Source organism: Myotis myotis, unplaced genomic scaffold, assembly GCF_014108235.1.
Source record: "Myotis myotis isolate mMyoMyo1 unplaced genomic scaffold, mMyoMyo1.p scaffold_m19_p_17, whole genome shotgun sequence".
In the NCBI taxonomy this organism is placed as follows: Eukaryota; Metazoa; Chordata; class Mammalia; order Chiroptera; family Vespertilionidae; genus Myotis; species Myotis myotis.
The window spans coordinates 768832-791771 of NW_023416321.1; the positions used below are offsets into that span (position 1 = coordinate 768832).

Genomic DNA, 22940 nt, shown 5'->3' on the forward strand with positions numbered 1-22940 from the left:
GATTCAGCCCAACCAGAGAATTGCCCAATTACTCCTGTTACCAATACATAAAATAGGGACAGCTGTTACCCAGAAAGCTAGAGGGGCCGGAGGCTTTGGATCTAGTGATGCAGCATTTTGGATACAAGAAATCCATGCTACTAGACCTACAAAAATTTTACAAATTCAGGGAAAACCAATTGAAGGTCTATTGGATACAGGAGCAGATGTTTCCTGCATAGCAGGGAAGGATTGGCCCTCTTCATGGCCCACGCACACCACCTCCACTTCCCTAGTAGGACTAGGCAAGGCATCTAATGTGAAAAAGAGTTCTCAGATTTTAACTTGGGCTGATGAAGATCAACATTCGGGAACATTCTGTCCCTATGTAATTACGACTCTCCCCTTTACATTATGGGGAAGAGATATCTTGTCTCAAATGGGAGTTCTATTATATAGCCCCAGCGGTGTTTGATTTACTCCTGTTACAAAATATTACAAGAAAATGAGTTTAAATATTCCTCTCCTCATCATGTTCTACAACATACTCTATTTGTAATTAATATACTAAATGTAGATTCTGAGGGAAATTCCCCAATGTACAGGCATTGGAACCCTGATCTAACTAAACCTAAAGCCCTCGTCAAATGGAGAGACTTGCTTACAGGAGCCTGGAAGGGACCTGATGTACTTTTAACCCAGGGGAGAGGATATGCTTGTATATTTCCACAGGATGCAGACTCACCTGTGTGGATTCCAGACCGTCTAGTCCGACCTTATGTCTCACCGCCCGCCATCTCTGCCTCATCATAGCACACCTGACCAGTGCCCATCTGCAGCAGATGTGCAGACCTGAGCTGGAACAATCTGTCCATTGGGAGGATCACATGTGCCTCCGTTTTGTCTTTCCACATGTCCCAGCTTTGCCCCACATCTCCTTTCCTTTTTCCTTTTTTAAAAATCTAACTACTTGTTTGCTGGTTCTTTGGCCTTTCTCCTTCTTTCCTGAACACAGCCTTTTCTAGAATCTCCCTACCCTACTGTTCCAGGAAGGGCATCTCCCTTTTATGCCGTGACTAGGGGTGTTTGGTATATGCCCCATACATGGAGTTGTCTTGGGCCAAGAGCCTGACATCCTGGGCTGAGAAAGCCCTGTTCCAGGACTCTCCTTTGTCCTGTATTGGCCCCTCTTACCCTTGTGTCAAGAGGGACCCTCTTCTTACAATCCAATTGCCCATAGATGTTGCCTGAGCTCTCTGTTCATGCTGAGGTTGAAGCCGCATGGTGGCTGGTACCATGGATCTGTCTCTGGCCCAATGGCGTAAGCTGGGCCCTCTCTAGAGAAGAAACCTGAGTTCCCTATGATCAATGCCAGAGCCCCGCCAGCAGGCAAGGGGATCCCAAGGCAGTTGCTGGGCATGGAGGCCAGAGGGACATAGGCTATCAAGGAGACAAAACTGAACCTCACATCACCCTAATTGGCCCAGAGATGGCTGGTAGTCAACGACGGGTAAGACTCCACAGGGTGGGGCAACCTAAGACAGGCACAGTCGGGGGCCAGTAGGAGAAAACTTGGGGTGCAACAAAGGTGGGGCACAGACCCCCCTCCCCAATGGTGCAGGGGCTTGAACACTCGGCCCTTCTGAGGAAGGTCTCCTGTCCCCATGGCTGCTTCCTGCTTCCCATGCCCAGCTCAGATCGGGACCCAGGTAAAGACAGAGACTGGCTGACAGCAGCTGCCCTCTCACTGCAACAGGACTTGTTTCCCATTTCTACCTTGGACCACAGGGAAAGGGGCAGCTGAAGGAAAGGGCTGTGTCAGGATGCTGCATTCTTCCCTTTCTTCTCCCTCTTTTTTCTAAACACTTCCATGCCTTGTAGTTCTTTTGCTTTCTCTTCTTTTTCTACTACCCTCCATTTTCCATATCAGTTGGATACAGAGGGCACAGCTTACTCCTTCTCGGACATCGACACCACCATCAACCACGGCCCTGATGGACCCTTTGATGCAGCCCCTCAACTTGCTGACGCTTCGGGAAGCCTGTCGCCAGTGACGCCGCCCGCTAGCCAGACCAACAAAGACAACCAAACCAACAACTTGAGGACAGCTGTAATCCCTTGACTGAAGAGGCCGGCAACCTTCTACAGGAATGGGGCTCCTTCTGCGCTCCATCCACTATGTTTATAGCTATGCTCACTATCATTGCTTGCCACTCTTCTTCCGAGACTTAAATGGCCCAATCTGAGAGGTGGCCACTGATTTGCATGCGCTATCATTTAAAAAATAAAAAAGGGGGAATTTGTCGGAAGCCGGTCCATCCTTGCTGCTTGACACAGTCGCTGCAGGAAAGAAACATCTGCACAGCATATGTTTCAAGGGACCTGGCGTATATAGCATACTGTTCTTAATATGTTTGCTCCCCTTAGCGCTGTGTGTTTTAACCAAGGTCACCTCTCCGAGAAAGGTTGTTTCCCCAGGTAGGAATTTTTCCCTGAAGTCAGGGAGGGGATGCCTCTCCTAGAAAGGTTGTTTCCCCAGGTAGGAATTTTTCCCTGAAGTCAGGGAGGGGATGAAACTCCTTAACTAAGTGCCAGGCGGGTAGTTAATCACTTTAACTACAAACAATCATGCTTAAGCTACATAATCTTTACTCCCTGGAATGGAGATAAGAAACGCCCTAACCTTTGTAATAGAAATTGACAGGATTAAAATCAACTGGTATAAATACGGATGTAACAAGACAATAAACAGCAGAACTTCGCTGGAGATCCAGACCAGAACTTGGCTGGAGATCCTGGCTAGAGATCCTGGCTAGGCTGCTGATCAACTGAACACTGTCTCCGTGTCCTTCCTTCTTCGCCGACTCCGTCTACGCCTTTGGGAACCCCTGGACCTGCTGGGGTTGGACCCCGGCAAAATGCTGAAAGGTATTCTTTAAGAAGAGGAAGAAGAAAAAGGAACTCTGACCATTTGCCACAGCATGGATGGAACTGGAGAGCGGATAAATACCACATGATCTCACTCATTTGTGGAATATAATGAACAACATAAGCTGATGACTGTCGGGACTTGGAGGGAAGGTAGGGGAGGGTGGGGGTAAGGGGGAAAGATCAACCAAAGGACTTATATGCAAGCATATAGGCCTAATCAATGGACATGGACAACGCAGGGGTGAGGGCATGAGGGGGGGGGGGGGGTAGAGGGTAATGTGGGGACAAGGACACATATGTAATATCTTAATCAATAAAAAATATATTAAAAAAATAATAATAAAATAAAATAAAAAAACATAAAAAACAACTTAATGTAATAATCACATCATAGAAAAAAGTCGCACGGCCATCTCAATAGGCTAAGAAAGTACTGGACACAATCCAAGCCCTTTCATGAAGAGAACCACGCCCCCTCCACCCCACCCCCCACCCGGGGCCGGAGGCACTCCCTCCGGGAAAGGGCCTGGGCCCAGCTGACCCCACACTCGGGGAGAGGGAATCAAGACGAGGGCCCTGCTCTCCACGCCACGTGGCCTAGAGCTTCTGCCGCGCAGTCAGCAAGGACGGGCGTGACAGGCCCAGATTGGAAGGAAGAAAAGCCATTCACAGGTGACATGAGCTTCGTATAGAGAACCCCACATGCACATGCACACGCATGCCTACACGCACATATGCCTGCACACACACATGCCTACATGTGCACACACGTCTACACACATGCCTGTGCATGCATGGCTACATGCGTCCGCATACACGTGTGTGCACATACATGTAGTGTGCACATGCCTACACAAGTACGCGCACACCCACACATACAAAGGAGGAGGCTTCCCCTGAGAGGCGATGTGGGGCAGACGATCTCCCTATTTTGCAGAAAAAATCCCTAAGTGGCTGGACAGGGTCACTTTTCCTCCATAAATGTGTTGTCAACGTTTGGCGTCTCTCACTGTGCCGGTGCGGGGTCGGAGACAGCACACACCAGGAGCGGGGACCTCACGGGACCTTCAGGAGCAGCGGGACACCGCCGGACTCAAGGTGACAAGTGCGCGGCTGGGTTGACCACACGTCACAGCGCGCACTGCGGGAATCTGAGCGGCACCTCCAGGAGCTGGTCCAGGGTCCCGGGTCCCGGGTTCCAGCCCTTCCAACCCTGGCCAGCCCTTCCCGACGATGTCCCTGCTGACCTCGGAGGCATCTGGTACCCGAAGCGCACCCGGGCACCTGCTCACCTGGCAGCCAGGACCCCAAGCGCACCTGGGCGCCTGCTCACCTGGCAGCCGGGACCCCAAGCGCACCCGGGCGCCTGCTCACCTGGCAGGCTGAGCTGACGGCCTCGATGACGCAGTTCTCGAAGCACCTGGACACGCTGTCGTCGGTGCCCGCGGCCGCCCAGTCGGAGCTGCAGTAGGCGGAGATCTGCGTGCGCGGCGACTCCTGCGGAGCACAGGGGCGGGCTGGGGGCGCACTCCGAGCCCGGGGACACCGATGCCCCGTGGTTCTCACTTTCCTGCTCTCCTATCCGGTCCCCACTGATGGGACCTTCCTCCCGCCCCCACACTCAGTGCGTCCTCACTGCCCCCAACACCAGACCAACAGCAAGACCACATGCAGGCTCCATGCCGGCTCGGCAGAGGCGCCTGCGCTGCAGTTTGCAACAACGGGTGAGTTGTGCCCGGCCGGCAGGGCTCGGTGGCTGAGTGGCGACCTATGAACCAGGTCAGGGCACATGCCCAGGTTTAGGGCTTGATCCTCAGTGTGGGGCGCGCGGGAGGCAACCAGTCGATGTGTCTCTCTCACATCATCTGTCTCCCCCGCTCCCTTCCACTCTCCGAAAATCAACGGAAAAACATCCTCGGGTGAGCAGTAACAGCAACAGCAAAATCAGCCTCGAACTTCCGAGGGCCCTGGGCCTGAACTGCACAACGAGCAGGTCTGCGTCCGTCCCCCCCGCACCGGGTTTAACAGGCTCCTGTCACCACCGGCCGCTCGGGGGCCTGCATGTGCCTGGGGTTCCCCTGGTGGCAACCCCTGCCCCAGTCGTTCTCTGGAATTCCATCCGGGGCCCCCGGCAAGGCGGGCACGGGTGTCGGGGCTCCCGACCTGCCTTCGCCCTGAGAAGCATGGCACCGACCCCGGTACCTGCTTGAGCCGCGCCGCCAGGTCCCCCAGCAAGGTCGCCTTCCAGCCGTGCTCCTCGGGGAAGGGGATCTCCACCAGCCGCCGCCTCACCTGCAAGGCACAGGGGAGGGACAAGGAAGTGCCGCAAGCTGTCTCCCAACGACTGAGGGGACGCGGGGCGCTGCCCTGCAGGAGGGGCACCTGCGTGGGACCCGGCTGCTGTCCCTGTGCGCCGTGGGCGGCGGGCAGGGCACCCAGCTCCGCCTGGAACACGAAGGCCTGGAAGCCGCACGGCCCTTCACGTGCAACTGGCTGTGACTTGGGAAGAATCCCCCTCAAGGTTTTGTTCTGAAAAATGTCAGGTTCCCGCCCGGCCGCGTGGCTCAGGGGCTGAGCAGCAACCTGTGAACCAGGAGGTCACGCTTCGATTCCCGGTCAGGGCACAGGCCCGGTTGCGGGCTGGAACGCATTGTGGAGCGTGCAGGAGGCAGCCGGTCCGTGATTCCCCCTCATCATTGATGTTACTCTCTCCCTCTCCCTTCCTCTTGGAAATCAATAAAAATATGTTTAAAAAGACGACAATAAAAAATAAAAACCCAAAGGGGAGCGGCAAAAGCTTCCCCAGCAGGCGCCCTTCCCAGCCTGGAGGAGCCCCTGCCCGCGAGCCCGAGCCCAACCCAATGGCCGCCCTCCCCGTGGCCGCCCTGCCCCGCCCTCCCCGTGGCCACCCTGCCCCGCCCTCCCCGTGGCCAACAGGTCCCCACCCTCCGCCGCGGCCATGATTCTATTCCAGGCCTGTCGCCCTGGAAACCCCACTGCCCACCTTGGGGCTCAAGGTCTCTCTCACTTCAGATGCCATCCTGCCCAGCCTCCCTTCAAGCAGCACCTGAGTTCACCCTTTCCTTCCACGCCCAAGGTCATAAACTTCACTCATCACCTCAGCACCGAGCCAGACCCCAGTGCCCCCAGCCCCGCCCCAGAGCGCCTCCCCACAAGGTCTGCCCCCATGGGGCTCCGGCCGGCGGCCTGACCAGCGCCTGGCCTTGCAGATCCCGCTGGGGGGCGGGGCTCGAGGCCCAGGCCCAGGCTGGCCACCCGCCGAGGTCCCCCAGGTCACAGACACCCGCCGAGGTCCCCCAGGCCGGCCACCTGCCGAGGTCCCCCAGGATGACCACCCGCCGAGGTCCCCCAGGTCAGACACTGCCGAGGTCCCCCAGGCCGGCCACCTGCTGAGGTCCCCCAGGATGACCACCCGCCGAGGCCCGGGGCTGGGGTCGCAGGCTCACCTGGATCTCCTCGCTGTAGGTGAACCTGACGGATGCGGCATAGGAGCTGCTGAACATCTTCTGCTTGAAGGTCCCTTCGAGCCACGCCCTTGTGGTGCTCAGGGCTCCCTGGACCACGCCCCTCACGGAGGTCCTGGTTCCCGAGTCGCTGCCCTGCGCCTCTGCGGAGTCCTGTTAGCAAAGGGGAGGCAGGGAGGGAGGGGGAGAGACTCGTCCTGGTCCGGCCTCTGCTGCTGTTAACGTTCAAGTGGAGGGGAGTCTGGCCGGTGTGGCTCCGGGGCTGAGTGTTGACCGTGAACCAGGCGGTCAGGGTTCGGTTCCAGTCAGAGCACAGGCCCGGGTTGTGGGCTCGATCCCAGTGTGGGGCGTGCAGGAGGCAGCCGATCCATGATTCTCTCATCGTTGATGTTTGTATCTCTCTCTCCCTCTCCCTTCCTCTCTGACACCAATAAAAATATATATTTTTTAAAGTGTAGGGAAAAGCTCAGTGGAAAAGACGGCCCGTGGACGCGCACTGGGGTGTCACAGCCGCCGGCCACCTGCTCTGCTCTGTAACTGCCCAGTCACCTGACAATCTGCGCGTCAACTCCCCCCTCCCACAGGAGCCCGGGGGCCCAGGTGCCTGGTAACACGGCGTCCTCCACGCACAGAGCCGCAGGGAGCCGGCACCGAGCGGGTGACAAGCGGCCACTGGGCCACCCAGTCCTGGCGTTGGCCCAGCCCGTGAGCGGGGCACTGGACACTCCGTGGCCGTGGGGCGTGCCGGGCCGGGCCCCACTCACCGCCACCGTTTTCAGCCTGATGACGCGGCAGACGATCTCCGCGGACAAGGCGGGCAGTTCGGGCAGCTGGTAAGTCATTGTGCCTTTGGCAAGTCCGCAGACGGCCTCGTGCAGCTTCAGGCACACGGTGAGGTAGGACGGCACCGAGGGCGCCTCGAGGACCCTGCGCAGCAGAGTGACGGGAAATCACGGGGCCCGGGAAACGGGAAACAGCGCCCGCCGCCAGGGCGCGGTCCTTCCGGGTAAATCCCGAGCGGAGGCATCCCCTGGGCCCGTGCACAGCGTAACCGCAGGGCAACCCCAGCCCGTCGCCAACTTGTGACCAAGACACAAAGCAAACGGCCCGGCCTGGCTCAGGGGCTGAGCGCCCACCTACGAACCAGGAGGTCGGGCGTGATCCCGGCCAGGGCCCGGGCCCGGGGTGCGGGCTCAGTCCCCAGTGTGGGGCCTGCAGGATGTTTCTATCCCCCCCCCCCTTCCTCTCTGAAATCAGTAAAAATATATTTAAAAACAACAAAAACCAGGAGGATCACAGGCATAACTCAGAGGAAGGGGGATGTGCATGGCGCGGGGCCCCGGACGGCGGCGGCGGCCTTGGGTTTCGCCACTTACTGGTCCTGAAACATGTCCAGCAGGTGCAGCAGCATTGTCAGCGTCAGGTCAACGGCCTGGGGGCGAAGGAGAGAAACAGCAGCCATTACCCCCGGCGCCGCCGCGGGAACAGAGCCGAGCCGCGCCGTCCCCTGCGAGCGCTTTAGGGTGCTCAGGCGCTCAGCGTGCTCTCCAGGAATAACACGCGGCCCAGGTTATACCATCCCCCCCCCCCCCCCCCCGGCCGAAATGGCAGAGGAAGACGGCAGCCGCGTCCCCACGCGCGGGGGTGACGTCCCCCTGCCTGGCGCAGACATAACCAAGGGACGGTGAGGGTTTTACTGAAACGGAAGAAACGGGGAGCTTCCCAGGGCAGTTTCTTTCTTTAAAAAAAATATTTTTTTACTGACTTTTACAGAGCAGAAGTGGGAGAGACAGAAACACCGATGAGAGAGAAACATCAACCAGCTGCCTCCTGCACGCCCCCTACTGGGGACTGAGCCCACAACCAAGGTACATGCCCCTGACCGGAATCGAACCCAGGACTCCTCAGTCCGCAGGCCAATGCTCTATCCAATGAGTCAAAGGGATTAGGTTCTTCCTTTTTTTAAAAAAAAAATTTTCAGAGAGAGGAAGTGAGAGAGAGAGAGAGAGAGAGAGAGAGAAGGAGAGAGGAAGAGACCCACTGGGGATCGAGCCCGCAACCTGGGCCGGTGCCCTGAGCAAGAGCAGAACCATGACCTCCTGGTTCATGGGTCGAGGTTCAACCCGAGCCGCGCCGCCGGGCACAGTGCACTGGAAGGAGCCCCCGTGGTTTCCCGGGAGGAGGGAGCGGGGCTCTGCACGCTAACGGGCTGGCGCCTCTGCTCCGCGAGCCCTCGGCGCCGCAGGCCACAGACCTGCAGGTCTCCGAGGCGGGCGTCCTTGAGTCCTTGCAGCCGGTAGCAGGTGCCCTGCAGACAGTCCAGGACGCGCGCCGGAAAGCGAGTCAGGTGGTCGGTGAACTCCTGCAGGTAGGCGGCCAGGCCGCCCAGCGGCAGCAGGCTGAACCAGGACCGGAACAGGGCCTCGTCCGCATCCAGCAGGTGCTTCTTCCCCACCATGAACTGGAGCAAGCGCTCCTTCCTGCGGAGGGAGGGCAGGGCGGGGAGGGCGCTGAGGGCCACGCAGACCTGGACGAAGCATCGAGGAAGCTCGGGTTTTAAAAGTGGCCCCGCCGCGTGGCTCAGGGGCTGAGCGTCGACCTGGGAACCAGGAGGTCAGGGCACAGGCCCGATCGTGGGGGGCGCGCAGGAGGCAGCCGATCCAGGATTCTCTCTCATCATTGATGTTTCTCTCCCTCTCCCTTCCTCTCTGAAGTCAACAAAAATACATTTAAATAAATAAAAATAATGTCGGTGCTAAGAGGTGGATTGAATGAAAAGGAAACAATAACGTTAAGGATTCACCCACCTGGATGCACCTTGAAAACACGGTGCAGAGTGAAATCAGCCCGACACCAAGGGACACCCCCGTGTGGCTCCCCTGGCAGGAGCACCTGGCTGGTCCCGCCCACGGGGACAGGAAGCAGAAGGAGGCATTGGGGGCATGGGGGGGCAGTGAGCGCTTCACAGGGACGGAGTGTCCGTTGGGCAAGGCTCGGGGTGTCCCGTGAATGTGCTTAATGCCGCTGAGCTGTGCACGGACACGGTGACCCTGGTAAATCCTAGGTTATGCATGTTTCACAACAAAAACACTAAGAAGTAAGCACTGCTTCCAGCTCTACTGAGAGATGGTTGATAGGTACCACTGCGTCCCTGGAAGGGGTAGCAGGCTGTGGATTGTTGCATCGTGTCTCCCAGGCCTGTGGTCATTCCCTTTTGGTGGCGAACTTCTGAGATCCACTCCCTTCTGTCACGCAGCCCTGCTGCCGAGTCCCGCTGTGTAGCCCCCGGGACCGCCTGACAGCTGGAGGTCTGCACCTCTGACCAACAGCCGCCCCTCCCCCGCCCCAGCCCTTTTAGATTCCGTGGATGAGTGAGATCAGACAGCCTTTGTGCCGCTCTGACCCATCTCACTTGGCTTCACGCCCTGAGGTTTCATCCAGGTTGCAGCAAACGGCAGGACGGCCTTTCGGGGCTGAATAACGTTCCGTGTCCTATCGACACCACGGCCTCCTGCCCCACCCATCCCTTAACAGCCACGCGGGGCCTGCTCCCCACGACGCACGCGCACTCTCGTTTCAAGGGGGCCCAATAGTAGCAAAGGAGCGACCACTACCTCCGGTCACTATTCACGCCTCGTTTTGGGGGGGGGGGGGCGGTGTGCACTTGGAACAGTTTCTCGGACAAAAGGCAGCGCCAGCGGGGCAACGGGCGCCTGCATCCGTGTTCTTGTCCTTCGTCTGCCTTCGCGTTTCCTTTGACTTTGACTCAGTGTTTGCGCTTAAACGGGCTTCGCCGTCTGCCCTGTATACTGCGCTCCCCGGCCTCCTCTGAGAGCCGCTCCTGCGCGCCCCAAAGGTGCGGGCGGTGTTGGGGTGTCCCCTGCGCATCGCATGTCTCACACTCTCTAACGGAGCCGTTTTATGAGGAGACGCATTGCTCGCTCCCTAGAAGCGGGACCACGTGCGCCAGGGAGGCCCGCCGAGACCACGCGGGGAGGGGAGCCCACACTTACTCATGTGCCCTTTTCCGCCGGAACTCCGAGAAGGGGATTCCCTCCAGGGCCGCCCAGATGTCCTCGGGCTGAGTCCCGGGCTGCCGGGACGGGGGGCGCGGCCCCGCGCAGAGGTGGAGCACGGGCAGGATGCCCACCCAGGAGCCCACGTCCAGCTCCATGCTCCTGCGGCACAGCCTCAGCAGGTACTCTCGCCACCTGGGAACGGGACAGAGGCCCTGCCGTGAGCCAGGGCGCTGGCAGGCTCCCGTTGCCTGACGTCCCGGGGAAAGGCCAGCGTGCACCCAGGGCGGGCAGGCCACTGGGAGTGGCTGATCCCCCGGGAGAGAGGGCACCCTCAGCGTCACCCCCAACGCCGTGGGCACCGAATATCCCCCGGCAAACTCCCGATGGTGCCGCTTCCACTGGCGGCTGAGTGATCCCCACCAGGGCCTGGGCAGGCTGGCACATGGGCCTGGGCGTCTGGCGTCAGTCTAAGTATAAAGCAAGTTTTTAAACAGGAAGGGGCCTGGCCAGCGTGGCTCAGTGGTCGAGCGTGGACCTATGAACCAGGAAGTCACAGTTCGATTCTGGTCAGGGCACAGGCCCAGGTTACGGGCTCCATCCCCAGTGGGGGACATGCAGGAGGCAGCCGATCTATGATTCTCTCTCATTGATATTTCTCTCTCTCCCTCTCTCTTCCTCTCTGAAATCAATAAAAAAAAATATATTTTTAAAAAGTGGCTATAAAATCGTTTCTCTCTCTCTCTCACACACACACACACACACACACACACACTACCTCTGATGTGTTTCAAAGATGAGGCTGAGGTCGTCGAGGAGGTCGCGGGCGGAGCTGGCGCTGGCGCACAGGAGGTCACACAGGGCGCCCAGGTCGTGCCCCGAGAGCGGGAGCTCCAGCTCCTCAGCCACGTGCAGGGCAATCAGGCCCATCCTCAGCTTCCTCCTCACGGGGGCGTCCGGGGGCAGAGTGTCCTCGCGCCTCTCCAGGAACGGCGCCATATGCTTCTGCAAACACTCCCACAGGTGCGCCCTCACCTGATGCAGGGGAAACGGACAGGGCCATGGAGCCGAAGCCATCCGGGCTGCCCCATCACTGCCCCATCACTGCCCCGAGGTCCACCTCACCCGGCAGAGGCCATGGCCCGAGGGGCAGGGACAGCTCTGTGATCGAGCAGCCCCTCTCCGGGCCCAGCTGCCCTGGATTTCCGGGAGACGCCCCGATAATGGGATCGGAGACCCTGGCACAGGGAAAGGGCTTTCCAGGAGGGCCTGGGTGCTCACAGTGGTTCAGCCTCATCTCAGCTGTGGCCCCAGGTGTGTCTCAGAACTGCCCAGGCCCCACCCCAGTGCCCGGGGAGAGGCAGGAAGGAGGGCTCCATCCCTTCTTTCTACTCCAGGTGTGGAGGCGAGGTGAGGGGTAGGGCCGGGTGGGTGTGGCGGCGGGGGGCAGTGGTGGGTGTGGCCATGTGGGTGGGGCCAGTGGTGGGGGTGTGGCCAGTGGTGGGGGTAGGGCAAGGTGGCCAGGTGGGTAGGGCTAGTGGGGGTGGGGCCAGCAGTGGGAGGAGGAAGACAATGGGAAGAACAAAGGAGTCCCAAGAGGAGGGATTCGGAGAAAAGGGGCAAAGGGCCCCCCCACCCCCGCCCCCTGCCCCCATCCGCATCTGCCCACTGCACCCCGGGTCCCCTGGCCACTAGTAGGTGGGTGACGCTGCTGCTAGAAGATGGAGGAGGGAGTGGCAGCGCCCCGAGCCGTACCTGCTCCTTGGGGTAGTTCAGGGAGGTCCAGGGCTGCGCCTGCGCCTCATAGACCATGGGCTCGCTGACCACGGAGGAGAACTGGCGGAACTGCGTGAAGAAGCTGCTCAGGTTGACGGCGCTCCAGGGCTGCAGGACGCTGAGGACGCGGTCCAGCATGATGGAGGCTGCCAGCTGCTTCCCTTTCACGTTCTTCTTCATCTGGTCCACGAAATGGCGCAGAAAGTAATCCCTGATTTCCCGGAGCTTCCCTTCGGGCCGCTTGCAAATAATGTCGTCATACTGGTGCCAGTCTAGGGAGCGGGGGCAGGAGCAGCGGAGTGAGCCCAGAGGGGAGGGAGGACATGCCGAGGGCTGGCAGGGCGGGCAGGGCCTCGATCCCGCAGGTGCCCCTCGCAGGCAAGCGGCCGGGGCTGCCCGCGGGAGCCGGCTGGGTTGGGGACAGGCATGCGGACGCCGCGAGACGGAGGCCACGCCGTCCCGGCCTGGCCGCACAGGGAGTGCCGCGGCAAGCTCGATGGTTCAGACCCGGCACCCGAGCCCCTAGGAAAACGCTCGCTCGGGGTAACCCTTTTACACTGGAACGGCGCCACTCAGCAGCCTCCGGGGCACGAGATGCCCACCCATGAAGGACGGTACAGGCGACAAGGCAGACAGAGCCCTCGGCCCGGGCTGACAGGCACACTCACGCACACACACAGACACACGCACTCGACTGCATGTGGTGAGTGTAAAACACGGCAAAGAAACACGGGAGGCAGTTAACGATACAAACAAGAAGATGGTCTGGTCGGCGTGGCTCAGGTTGAGCATCAGGGCACTTAGCCCACAGTGTGGGGCGTGCGGGAGCCAGCAATGATTCTCTCTCATCGTTGACGTTTCTCTCTCTCTCTCTCTCTCTCTCTCTCTCCCCCCTTCCTCTCTGAAATCCATAAAAATATATTTAAAAAGAAAGAAAAAGACAAAACGGAGAATAAGGAATGAAGAGCAGGAAGAGTGGCCACTAGCAACCACACTAGCTCGCCACTCCCGCCACGCCCGCCACGCCCACTCCCACGCCCACTCCCACGCCCACTCCCACGCCCTGTGGACATCTCCCTGAAGGGCCCCCTTCCTGCCCCTCTCGCCCCCACTCCTGCGCCTCCCGCCCAGCCCCTCGCTCAACAGCTGCCTCTCCTCTCCTCCCTTCACGACAAATCCCTCCCTCGCTTCCTCTCCTACGTGAGCGCTCAGGCTATGCTGATGGAAACTCGCTTCCAAGCTCAGGTTTGTACATGGCGTGGGTGGGGCCCCGCTGAGCAGAGGACCCAGCCGGGAGCCCCTGCCCTCGGAGGCCGGTGCCCGCGGCCGCCCCGGGACGCACCTCCGGAGCCCAGCAGCGCCGACCGCAGGTGCAGGCAGCGGTTGACGTGCTGCTTGCTCTCCTTGTCCTGCTGCTTGTAGATGAACTCGTACAGCGTGGCCTCCTTGCCCTTCACGACCACGTACTTGTAGGGCGCGGGCCGGTCCAGCAGCCGCTTGGGCAGCACGGCGCTGCCTTCCACGAGGACCCCGTGCGGGTCCAGGACTCTGAGAACAGAGGGGACACCGCCCGGTCATCGGGAAAGCCTCCGGAAGTCTTGGTTCTTCTGAAACTCGGTGCGGAGCGCAGGCGAGAGCTACGCCTGGACGCCAGCTGGTCCCCAGACGGGACTGCGGGCGGCAGCAGGGCCTGGGGACGCAGGGCAAGCGCGTAGAGGGGAAGAGCTGCTCGAAACGAATGCCACCAACTTCGCTAACAAGCACTTCACAGATGGACACTCACTTGGCGACGTGCAGCTCGCACACGTTGAGGCTCCATCCTGGCGCCCCCAGCTCTTCTCCGCCCCGGATGAACAGCCGGTGCTGGTCGGGGTCGAAGCTGAAGTCCTTGGAGAGGATGGCGTGGAAGAACACCGTGACGCCCTCGCCGGGGCTCAGGGGGCTGCAGGGGAGCCGCCAGGAAGCACGTTACACCCGACTGTCTATCCAGCCACGTACATGCAAAGCACGCATGCACACATGTGCACAATACATGAGCGCACGTGCACACACAAACACGCACATGTGCATGCATACTCATATGTGCACAAACATGCACGCATGTGCACACCCGTGCACACATGGACCTGTATTTCTTCTCCTGCATTAACACGCACCCAGCAAAACTCAAGTGCATCGAGACCTACCGCCGCAGGTGGGTCCTCTCGCCGCCCCTCCACGGGGTGGGAGGTGGGTGCAGGACAGGGGACAATCTGCCCGGGAAGTGCTGTGGGGAGGCGGGGGCTGGCTAGCACTTGGACATCGCAGCCTCCTTCCTGAGCCCAGGCCCGAGCTGCCTCCGGGCTCCCGGGGACTCCCCGCCTTCCCTGGAGCCTGGGGAATGCCTGTGGGGTGGGTGAGCACTGGGCCTGCCTCCCGGGAGCGGGCACCTCGCGGCCCCCGCGGGCCGCTGCACCGGGCGCCCTACCTGCTCGGCACCTCCTGCGTGTCGGCTTTCAGCTCCTTCTGGCCCCCCTTGCCCTTCGGGGTGGCCGCGTCGCCCCTGTGGCCCCGGTCGGGCTTCTTCACGTCTCCCGGCTTGGCTTTCTCGCCAGAAACGGCAGCCTTGCCTTTGGGTTCAGCTTCCTGGGACAAGGAACCAGCCCCCACCTTGAACACCAGCCTCCAAGGTTGCCCGCGAGGGTCTGGGCGCCCCCACCACGGCCTCTCCCCGCATCGCTCGGTGGCTCCGGCTTCCTGCTGGACCCTCGGGCCCTGCCCCTGCCATTCCCTCTGCTGGGGACACGGCCCCCATCTCCCCGGGGCCTGCCTCTCGCCCCACTCAGGCGATCACAGAAACCCCTCGTGGGCGAGGCCTTCCCGGCCATGGCCCCTGGGCGCCACCCGCTGCCCTCAGCCCTCGCCCCTTCCCTACGCCGTCTCTCTCCTCTACAGAGAGGGCTCCGAGGCCTGGCGGGCACTCCCGCTCCAGCTGGCACCTTCGGGGGAGTAACCGAACGAAAGAGGAGCGGTGGCAGGACCGGCCAAAGGAGCGGCTGTGGGACAGACCGCCGGCCCCGGCCGCGCCTCCCACAGAACAAGCCCCTCACCTGGCCGTGCTCGGGGGCGGCAGGGGCGCTGGCAGGGGCGCCGGGCGGCTTCGCTTTCTGCTTCGCTTTCTGCGTCTCACTCTGGACCTCAGTCCCCTCCGCTGGCTCCACCAGCTCGGCTGCTGCATCAGTCGCCTGGAAGAAATAAAGACCAAACATCAAGGCCAAGAGGGCCACATGGACAGGGAGACGGACTCCACGGCGTGAGGGTCAGCATCGCCTCCAGCTGGGTGACAGCGGGGCCGGGGCCAGGTGACGGGGTTGGGGGCTGGGAGACAACGAGGCCAGGGGCTTGGTGATGGGGGCTCGGGGGCGGGGCCGGGGGCTGGGTGACGGGGTTCGGGGCTCAGGGCCCAGGGCTGGGTGATGGGGGCTCGGGGGCGGGGCCGGGGGCTGGGTGACGGGGTTGGGGGCTCAGGGCCCAGGGCTGGGTGATGGGGGCTCGGGGGCGGGGCCGGGGGCTGGGTGATGGGGTCAGGGGCCGGGGCACAGGGCAGCCTCTCCCACGCCCATTCCCAGGAGCGAGCCCCAGAAGAGGACGCCCCGCCCAGACCAAGAGGCGACCTTGGAGCCACCCTGCACAGCCAGGCCCCCCTGGTCCTCGTCTCCCCACAACTCACCCCGGAAGCGGGGGGCGCAGCCTGCTGCCCCATGGCGCGCGGCTCATTCCTGGGCTCCGAGGGGTCCCCCTGCGGCGTGGGCGGCGGGAGCTCCTGGGCAGCGCCCTCCTTCCCACTGGCAGAGGCGGGGGGCCCGGCCCCCTCCTGGTCCTTCCCTCCTGGGGGGGCACCTCCTGGGGTCTGGTCCTGGGGTGCTGCGCTGCCTGGAGACCCTCCTGCCGAGGCGGCCCCTGCGGCCCCTGCGGCCCCAGCGGCCCGGCCCTGCGGACACCCTCCGCCCGGCGGCTGGCTGGGGGGCCCGCCCTGCTGAGCGGGGCTCTGGGGCGGGGCTGCGTCCTGGACCCCAGGGTCTGCCAGCGATTGGAGGCTACCAGGCGTGGAGGGGGAGGCGGGCAGGGACTCCAGCCCTTTGGAAAGGGACGCCTTTTGGTTCTTTTTCTTCTGCTTCTTCCTTTTGCTCTAGACAGAAAGAGAGACGCTGGTTTCACTTCCCAGGTGCACTCCACACTCACCACCTTCCCTCCAAGTCCTCTCAGCTGCTCACGAGCATCAAGCGTAGCTCGACCAGCGCCTGGCACCTGAGGGAACTGCCATCTCTTTTTTAGGTAAGGGAGTCCCTTGAGTCTGGCGCCTTAGACCACTTGGCCATCCTGACACCCCTTGCCATCTCTTTTTTAAAACCCAGAACTTAAATATGCACTCACATCTGTATCCATTTCAGAGAGGAAGGGAGAGCAAGAGAGAGAGAAACATCAGTGGTGAGAGAATCATGGATGGGCTGCCTCCTGCACGCCCCACACTGGGGATCGAGCCCACAACCCAGGCCTGTGCCCTGACCGGGAATCGAACCATCGTAGGACGGCGCTTAACCACCGAGCCGTGCCAGCCGGGCACCTGCCATCTCTTTATCTTGGGAAGAATGATGCTGAGACAAAAGAGGACGGGGGTAGTGGACAGAGTGGGGGACAGTGGGCCCAAGCGCAGCCGACCTCATGGGGCCTCCTGGGGGGGCAGCCCCGCCAGGCCGGCGCAGGGCCGTCAGCGAGCAGGTCCGCGCTGCGGGACTCTCTCGTGTGGAGTGTATGCTGTGCAGGAAATCGAAACGGAGAAGAGGCTGGGGCTGGTGAGCAGGCAGAGTGGCCCCCCACTGGCCCGGGCACACGGCGCCCCCAGGAGGCCCTGCGCGGGGCGAAGAGTCCCCAGCTATGGAAGCAGGTGTGACAGGACCCTGTGGGGATGAGGCTCCGAGCTGAGGGCTGAGTAGTCCCTTCAGGACCAGTGGCCCATGACCCCGAAGGCCAGTCACCTGGTTAGGGGGATGGGAGAACATGGGGTGCGTCTGTGCATGGGGGTGGGGTGGCCTCGCTCTGGGTCAGCTCCTGGAATCGCCCAAGAACCCTGAGCAGGCCTCCTGCACGTCTGTCTACAATCACAAGCACGACACACGGCCGCCCCAGGCAACCCTGAGGGTGGTTTCCAGGCTCCCCAGCTGCCCCTGCTTCATGTCACCACGCGCACATGCACACACATACACACACACACTCGCACGTGCACACGCACTCGCACGCACACACTTGCACACGCGCACACTCACAAACACGACATGCCCGTCTGCTTGTCTCCTGTCCCCTCTAGAATGGAAGTCCGTGTGCGGACCCAGGACGACCCCCGGCACACAGGCGCCCAGCGAGTCTGCGCATGAGGCCACCGCGTCTGCAGCAGCTCTGCCTCCGGGAAGGCCCCGTGCTTCCTCTCCCCGGGGCCGGGCCACACCCTCAGCCTGCGGTCTGAGCTCAGGTCCTGCAGGGCTGGGCTCCTCTGGCTGCAGTTCCTCATCGCCCTCTGGCCTGCTCTCTCTTATTCCCACTGTACGTGCTTTCTGGGAGCTGCCGCAGGCCCTTCCAGAACCAGGTTGGACGTGCGGCTCTCAGCACACAGCGTGGGGGGAGGGGCGCACATCCAGGTGGCCTGGCACGCAACGTGCGCAGGGCTTGGGGCGGAGACCTAAACCTTCCCTTGACAAAAATCCAGTTTCACCATGGTTTCTATGTGTACGTCTTATGTGTACATGTTCCTCATGATGTGTACACATATGTATGTTTTCTAATGAGCGTGGTCTTCCATTGGACCATTCTGACTGTGGCGACTTCCCACGGGAGCCAGAAATGCGCACAGTAGGAGCGCACGCCCGGACAGTGGCCACAGCGGGGTCATGGGGGAGCTGGGGCGGCCAGGAGACCCGCCAGCTGAGCGGTGTTTGTGCCGAAGGGAAGGATGGGCATCGGTCTCACTTTGTCACCCGCGTCTGTTACAAACGCCCTTCGAGTGGGCTTGACGTGCAATAACAGCTTCCTTTTCAGTGAGGAGATTTTTGATGGAAGAGACAAGAGGGAGCCTTTGGGGGCTGGAATGTTCTCTAGATGGAGGAGGGGTTACAAGGCTGAACACAGCTGTACACGGCTGCACATGGCTGTACACATGGCACATGGCTACACACAGTTGTGCATGCTGTACACAGCTGCACAGGGCTGCACATGGCTGCACACAGCTGGATGCAGCTACACAGGTCTATACACGTCTGCACATGGCTGCATACATCTATCCATGTATACACACCACACATACTCTCACACAAACACACACATCCCCAATACAACCCCCACACTCACACACAGCATGTACATCCACCACACATGCACACCTCTACTCACATATGCACCCCACACCCCCACACACACACATGGACCCCAAGTGCCTCCTGCAGCGGGTCCACCCCAGCCACCAGGAGCATCCACCGAGAGCCAGAGAGGACACCTGCCCTAGGCCGAGGGGAGACTCTGCCCCCAGCCTCCCGAACCTGCCCGGGAGCTGCCCGCAGCCTGGCCTGGTCCCTGACCCAGGAGCCCCTCGGGGCTGACGCTTGTTGGGAGGCAACCGCCTCCCAGGTATTTCCCGAGCGCCCGCCCTGACCCGGAGCGCGGAGGCACCTGGGGGTCGGCACCGTCAATGCCAAGAGGACAGAGGGGCGGGCACCCGGGGGCAGAGCACAGCCGCAGGCCCGGGCTGGTGGGAGGAAACGACAGGCGGGACCCAGCAGACAGGGCCCCGGAGACCGCGCAGCGGCAGGGGAGGGGTGCTCTGTCACCCAGCCTGCAGGGCCGACGACGGGTGGGACTGCGGGGGGCAGCTCCGGAGCCGGTGCCGTGGGGACTCGGGCACCAGGGCCGGCAGCTAGGGAACCACGGCAGGAAGCGGCGGTGGCAGAACCAGGACGCCCGGGGCCGGCACTCACTTTTTGGCTTTTCCAGGACTGGGAGCTGGGCTGGGCCAGCTCTGCCTGCTGGTCACTGGAGTCCAGCGATGAGGAGGGGCCACCGTCCTCCTTCAGCTCCTGTCCGCTCTCCATCTCCCCATCGGGCACCGTCGCCTGGGGGTCACCGTCCTCCTTCAGCTCCTGTCCACTCTCCTCCCCCTCAGGGACCGATGTAGCCTGGGGGGCCCCGTCCTCCTTCAGCTCCTGTCCACTCTCCTCCCCCTCGGGGACCGATGTCGCCTGGGGGTCATCTTCCTCCTTCAGCTCCTGTCCGCTCTCCTCCCCCTCGGGGACCGATGTCGCCTGGGGGTCATCTTCCTCCTTCAGCTCCTGTCCGCTCTCCTTCTCCCCCTCGGTCACCGATGTTGCCTTCGGGTCATTCTCAGAGTCTACAAAGCAGGGAAGGGAAGAGCCCATCACCCTCTGGAATATTCGTTTGAGCTGGTCTTTTTTTTTTTTAATCCTCACCCGAGGATATTTTTCCATTGATTTTGGAGAGAGTGGAAGAGAGAGGGAAAGACAGAGGGAGACACATCGATGGGTTGCCTCCTGCACATGCCCGACCAGGGCCTGGGCCAGGGGGATGAGGGGGAGGGAGTGGGAGGAGCCTGCAACCAAGGTACGTGCCCTTGGCTGGAATCGAACCCGGAACCCTTCGGTCCATAGGCCGACGCTCTGTTCACTGAGCCATGCCGGTCGGCGGCCCGGGCGCCCTGAAGGCGAGGGAAGGTGCCCCTCTGGAGGAACACTGACGTGCGGGGAACCTGCTGCATTGGCAAGGGGCCCGCATGGCACAGGATGAGGAGGGGACCCCATCCCTGGGAGCAATTACCAGAGCTGCAGGCCCGCGCCAGTCGGCATGACGGCCACCTGCAGGCCTTCCCGGTCGCCGACCCCACCCCGCACCCCTGTCTTCCGCTGGGGACGGAGCTTGCAGGGCGGCCTGCGCCGGGCCCACGGGAGGAGGGTCCCTGCTCTCCATGGGGGTTTGCTTCGCTAACCTGACTTCTATGACTTTACTTATGGGACCAGCCAGGGAACCTGGGCAGGAGGAAACACCTTCCGTCCCTAGAGCCGCTGCCCGCAGGCCCGACGTCAGGGGAACGCACGTGGCGTCCCAGGACAGCCTGGCCCCCTAACCCCCCTCCCCACAGCAGCCGGCTCAGGCCCAGCGCCCCCCACACACCGCGCTCCTGGACACAGCAGCCGGCTCAGGCCCCAGTGTCCCCCCTCCCCGCCCTTGCGGCATTCTCAAGAAAATGCAGAAAATGCAGAAAGAAAAAAATAGCATGGCCGGTGTGGTTCAGTGGTTGAGTGCCACCAGGCACCAAGAGGTTGCCTGTTGGATTCCCAGTCAGGGTACAGGCCTGGTTGTGGGCTTGATCCCCAGCAGGGGGCGTGCAGGAGTCAACCAATTGGTGTTTCTCTCAAATCAATAACAAAATATATTTTAAAAAAGAACAAAACGTGCCCTGACCGGTTTGGCTCAGTGGGTAGAGCGTCGGCCTGCAGACTAAAGGGTCCCAGGTTCAATTCCAGTCAAGGGCATGTACCTTGGTTGCGGACACATCCCCAGTAGGGAGTGTGCAGGAGGCAGCTGATGTTTCTCTCTCATCGATGTTTCTAACTCTCTGTCCCTCTCCCTTCCTCTCTGTAAAAAAAAATCAATAAAATATATTAAAAAAAAATAAAAATAAAATAAAATAAAAAAGAACGAAACATATTGTCCAGAGCTTCACCATCACCCAAAACCTTCCAGCACCAGAGTCCCCCTGGAAGTCCCACCTGAGTCCCCAGGGCACTGGCAGTGGGGACTTGGGGTGGGGAGGGGCCCCCTAACTCCCTGCCCCTCAAATGCTGACTTGACTGACATTCGAAGCCCTCCATTGAGGGCAGCCCAACATCACGCCTGGCAGAGCCCGCCACCTCCCTCCCCCACACCCCCCGCCTGGGGCAGCCTGAGACTCTGCCACACATTCCCCTTCCATGTGCCCTCCCCAGACCGTCCCCCCAGGCCCCGAGGTCCTAGCAGGTCCCGGCCGCCCGTCTGAGTCTGCGCAGGCGGACACGCCCCTCCGCAGCGCTCCCCACTTCTTTCACTTTCTATTCTGTGAACAGCGCGGCAGGGCCGGGGGTGGGAAGCCAGGAGCCGGCAGACAGGAAGTCTGTGTGTTCCCGGGGTTGTGGCCCTGAGCCCTGGCCCGAGGGATGGGTGCTCAGGGGCCAGCAGAGCCAGGCAGGCCTCTTCCTTCAGGCACAGGTGTTTGGCCCTACTGTGCGCTCCCACGGACTGACCAGGACCAGCACTCACCACTCCCGACAGCCGGGGAAAGACACCCCCCTTTCACCCCGCATAAAGGTCAATGATGCTCAGCCGGCGCGGCTCAGGGGTTGAGCGTTGACCTATGAACCAGGAGGTCAGGGTTCAATTCCTGGTCCGGGCACATGCCCGGGTTGCAGGCTCGACCCCCAGTGCGGGGCGTGCAGGAGGCAGCTGATCACTGTCTCTCTCATCATGGATGTTTCTCTCTCCCTCTCCCTTCCTCTCTGAAATCAATAAAAACATACAAATAGTTTACAAAACAAAAGGCCTCTGTGCTCAGAGGGAGAAGAGGGTAGGGCGAGGTCTCTGCAGGGCGTGGCTGTGCCCTGCGGGGCCGGGGCCCTGGGGTGGCCGCTGGCCTGGCCGGGGGGGATGGCCGCTGGAGGGAGCAGGATCTCACCCCAAGGATGTCTCTGCCCCGAGCATTATTTTAGGCCGATTACCTTGAGAACCAAAGACCCAGGGCGGGCTTTTTCCTCCCCCTGGACCGCCTACAGGGACTTGGACAGAGGGCCTGGTCCAGGCTGGGGGGGGGCGGGGTGCGCCAGCAGGGCCTGCACCACGTCCTGTCCGTGTCCCACCGTCCCTGCAGCCCCAGCAAACACCTGCTTGCCTTCCTGTGAATTGTCCTGCATGTGCCTGACGGGAATCGAACTGTGACCAGGTTCATAGGTCGACGCTCAACCCCTGAGCCACACGGGCCAGGCAGGATCGGTTTCTATTTTGTTGAGTCTCTGAAGCACCAGAGGCCCCTGCAGTCCAAACGTCCCCATTCTGGTGGACGAGGGGTGGGGAGCCCTGCGGGCGGAAGTCCCACTGGGACCCCAGGCGCTCAGTCTCGCCGCGACCGGACATCTGGACAGCGAGGAATCAAGGAGGGAGCGGACACTCGCCGACCACCTAGGGCCACTGGTCTGTGACCCTCAGAGCTTCTCCCCAGGGGTGAGCCTCAGAAGCAAATCAATAGAACAAAATGCACAACATGAAGCGCCCCCCCACCCCCTCACCCCCGCCACTTCCCCCCTCCCCCGGCCCTCGAGCCCCAGCACAGTGTCTGCTACCTGCGCACCCCACAGGGCACATCCTTGGAGGTCACTGGGCAAGAGCAGGGAGGCCTGGGACTGCGGCGTCTGCCCACTATGCACACACACACATGCACATGCACACAGGTGCACACATATGCACACACAGCGGTGTGCTTACAAAATACACGGGCCCCACGGACCTTCTTTGAGGCCCACAGCAGTTGTCTATTGAGCACCTACTGTGCGCCAGGCACCGCCAGGGACCTGGGGTACAGCGGCGGCCAAGACAGCAAGTCTCCCCTGAAGCCACAGGACAGAGGAGACAGAGGACGAGCAGGCCCCAGTGGGTGGGGCGCTTGGGGAGGAGACAACGGAGAAAAGGC

General features: G+C 61.3%; 1 protein-coding gene across 2 annotated transcripts in view; it reads right to left on the reverse strand.

The window, feature by feature from the left end:
• The window catches only part of RNF213 (ring finger protein 213), an 87601-nt gene that overhangs the window by 63415 nt on the left and 1246 nt on the right, over positions 1–22940 (reverse strand). For both annotated transcript variants that reach the window (XM_036339256.1, XM_036339255.1), the window contains exons 2-16: positions 19189–19598; positions 15897–16355; positions 15277–15411; positions 14655–14812; positions 13971–14129; positions 13530–13735; positions 12167–12459; positions 11190–11446; positions 10409–10606; positions 8650–8875; positions 7772–7827; positions 7160–7322; positions 6378–6548; positions 5113–5202; positions 4285–4407 (exon numbers count right to left, since the gene is read on the reverse strand). In XM_036339256.1, the coding sequence (XP_036195149.1) occupies positions 4285–4407; positions 5113–5202; positions 6378–6548; positions 7160–7322; positions 7772–7827; positions 8650–8875; positions 10409–10606; positions 11190–11446; positions 12167–12459; positions 13530–13735; positions 13971–14129; positions 14655–14812; positions 15277–15411; positions 15897–16355; positions 19189–19598 (3104 nt within the window). The remainder of the gene's footprint in view (positions 1–4284; positions 4408–5112; positions 5203–6377; positions 6549–7159; positions 7323–7771; positions 7828–8649; positions 8876–10408; positions 10607–11189; positions 11447–12166; positions 12460–13529; positions 13736–13970; positions 14130–14654; positions 14813–15276; positions 15412–15896; positions 16356–19188; positions 19599–22940) is intronic.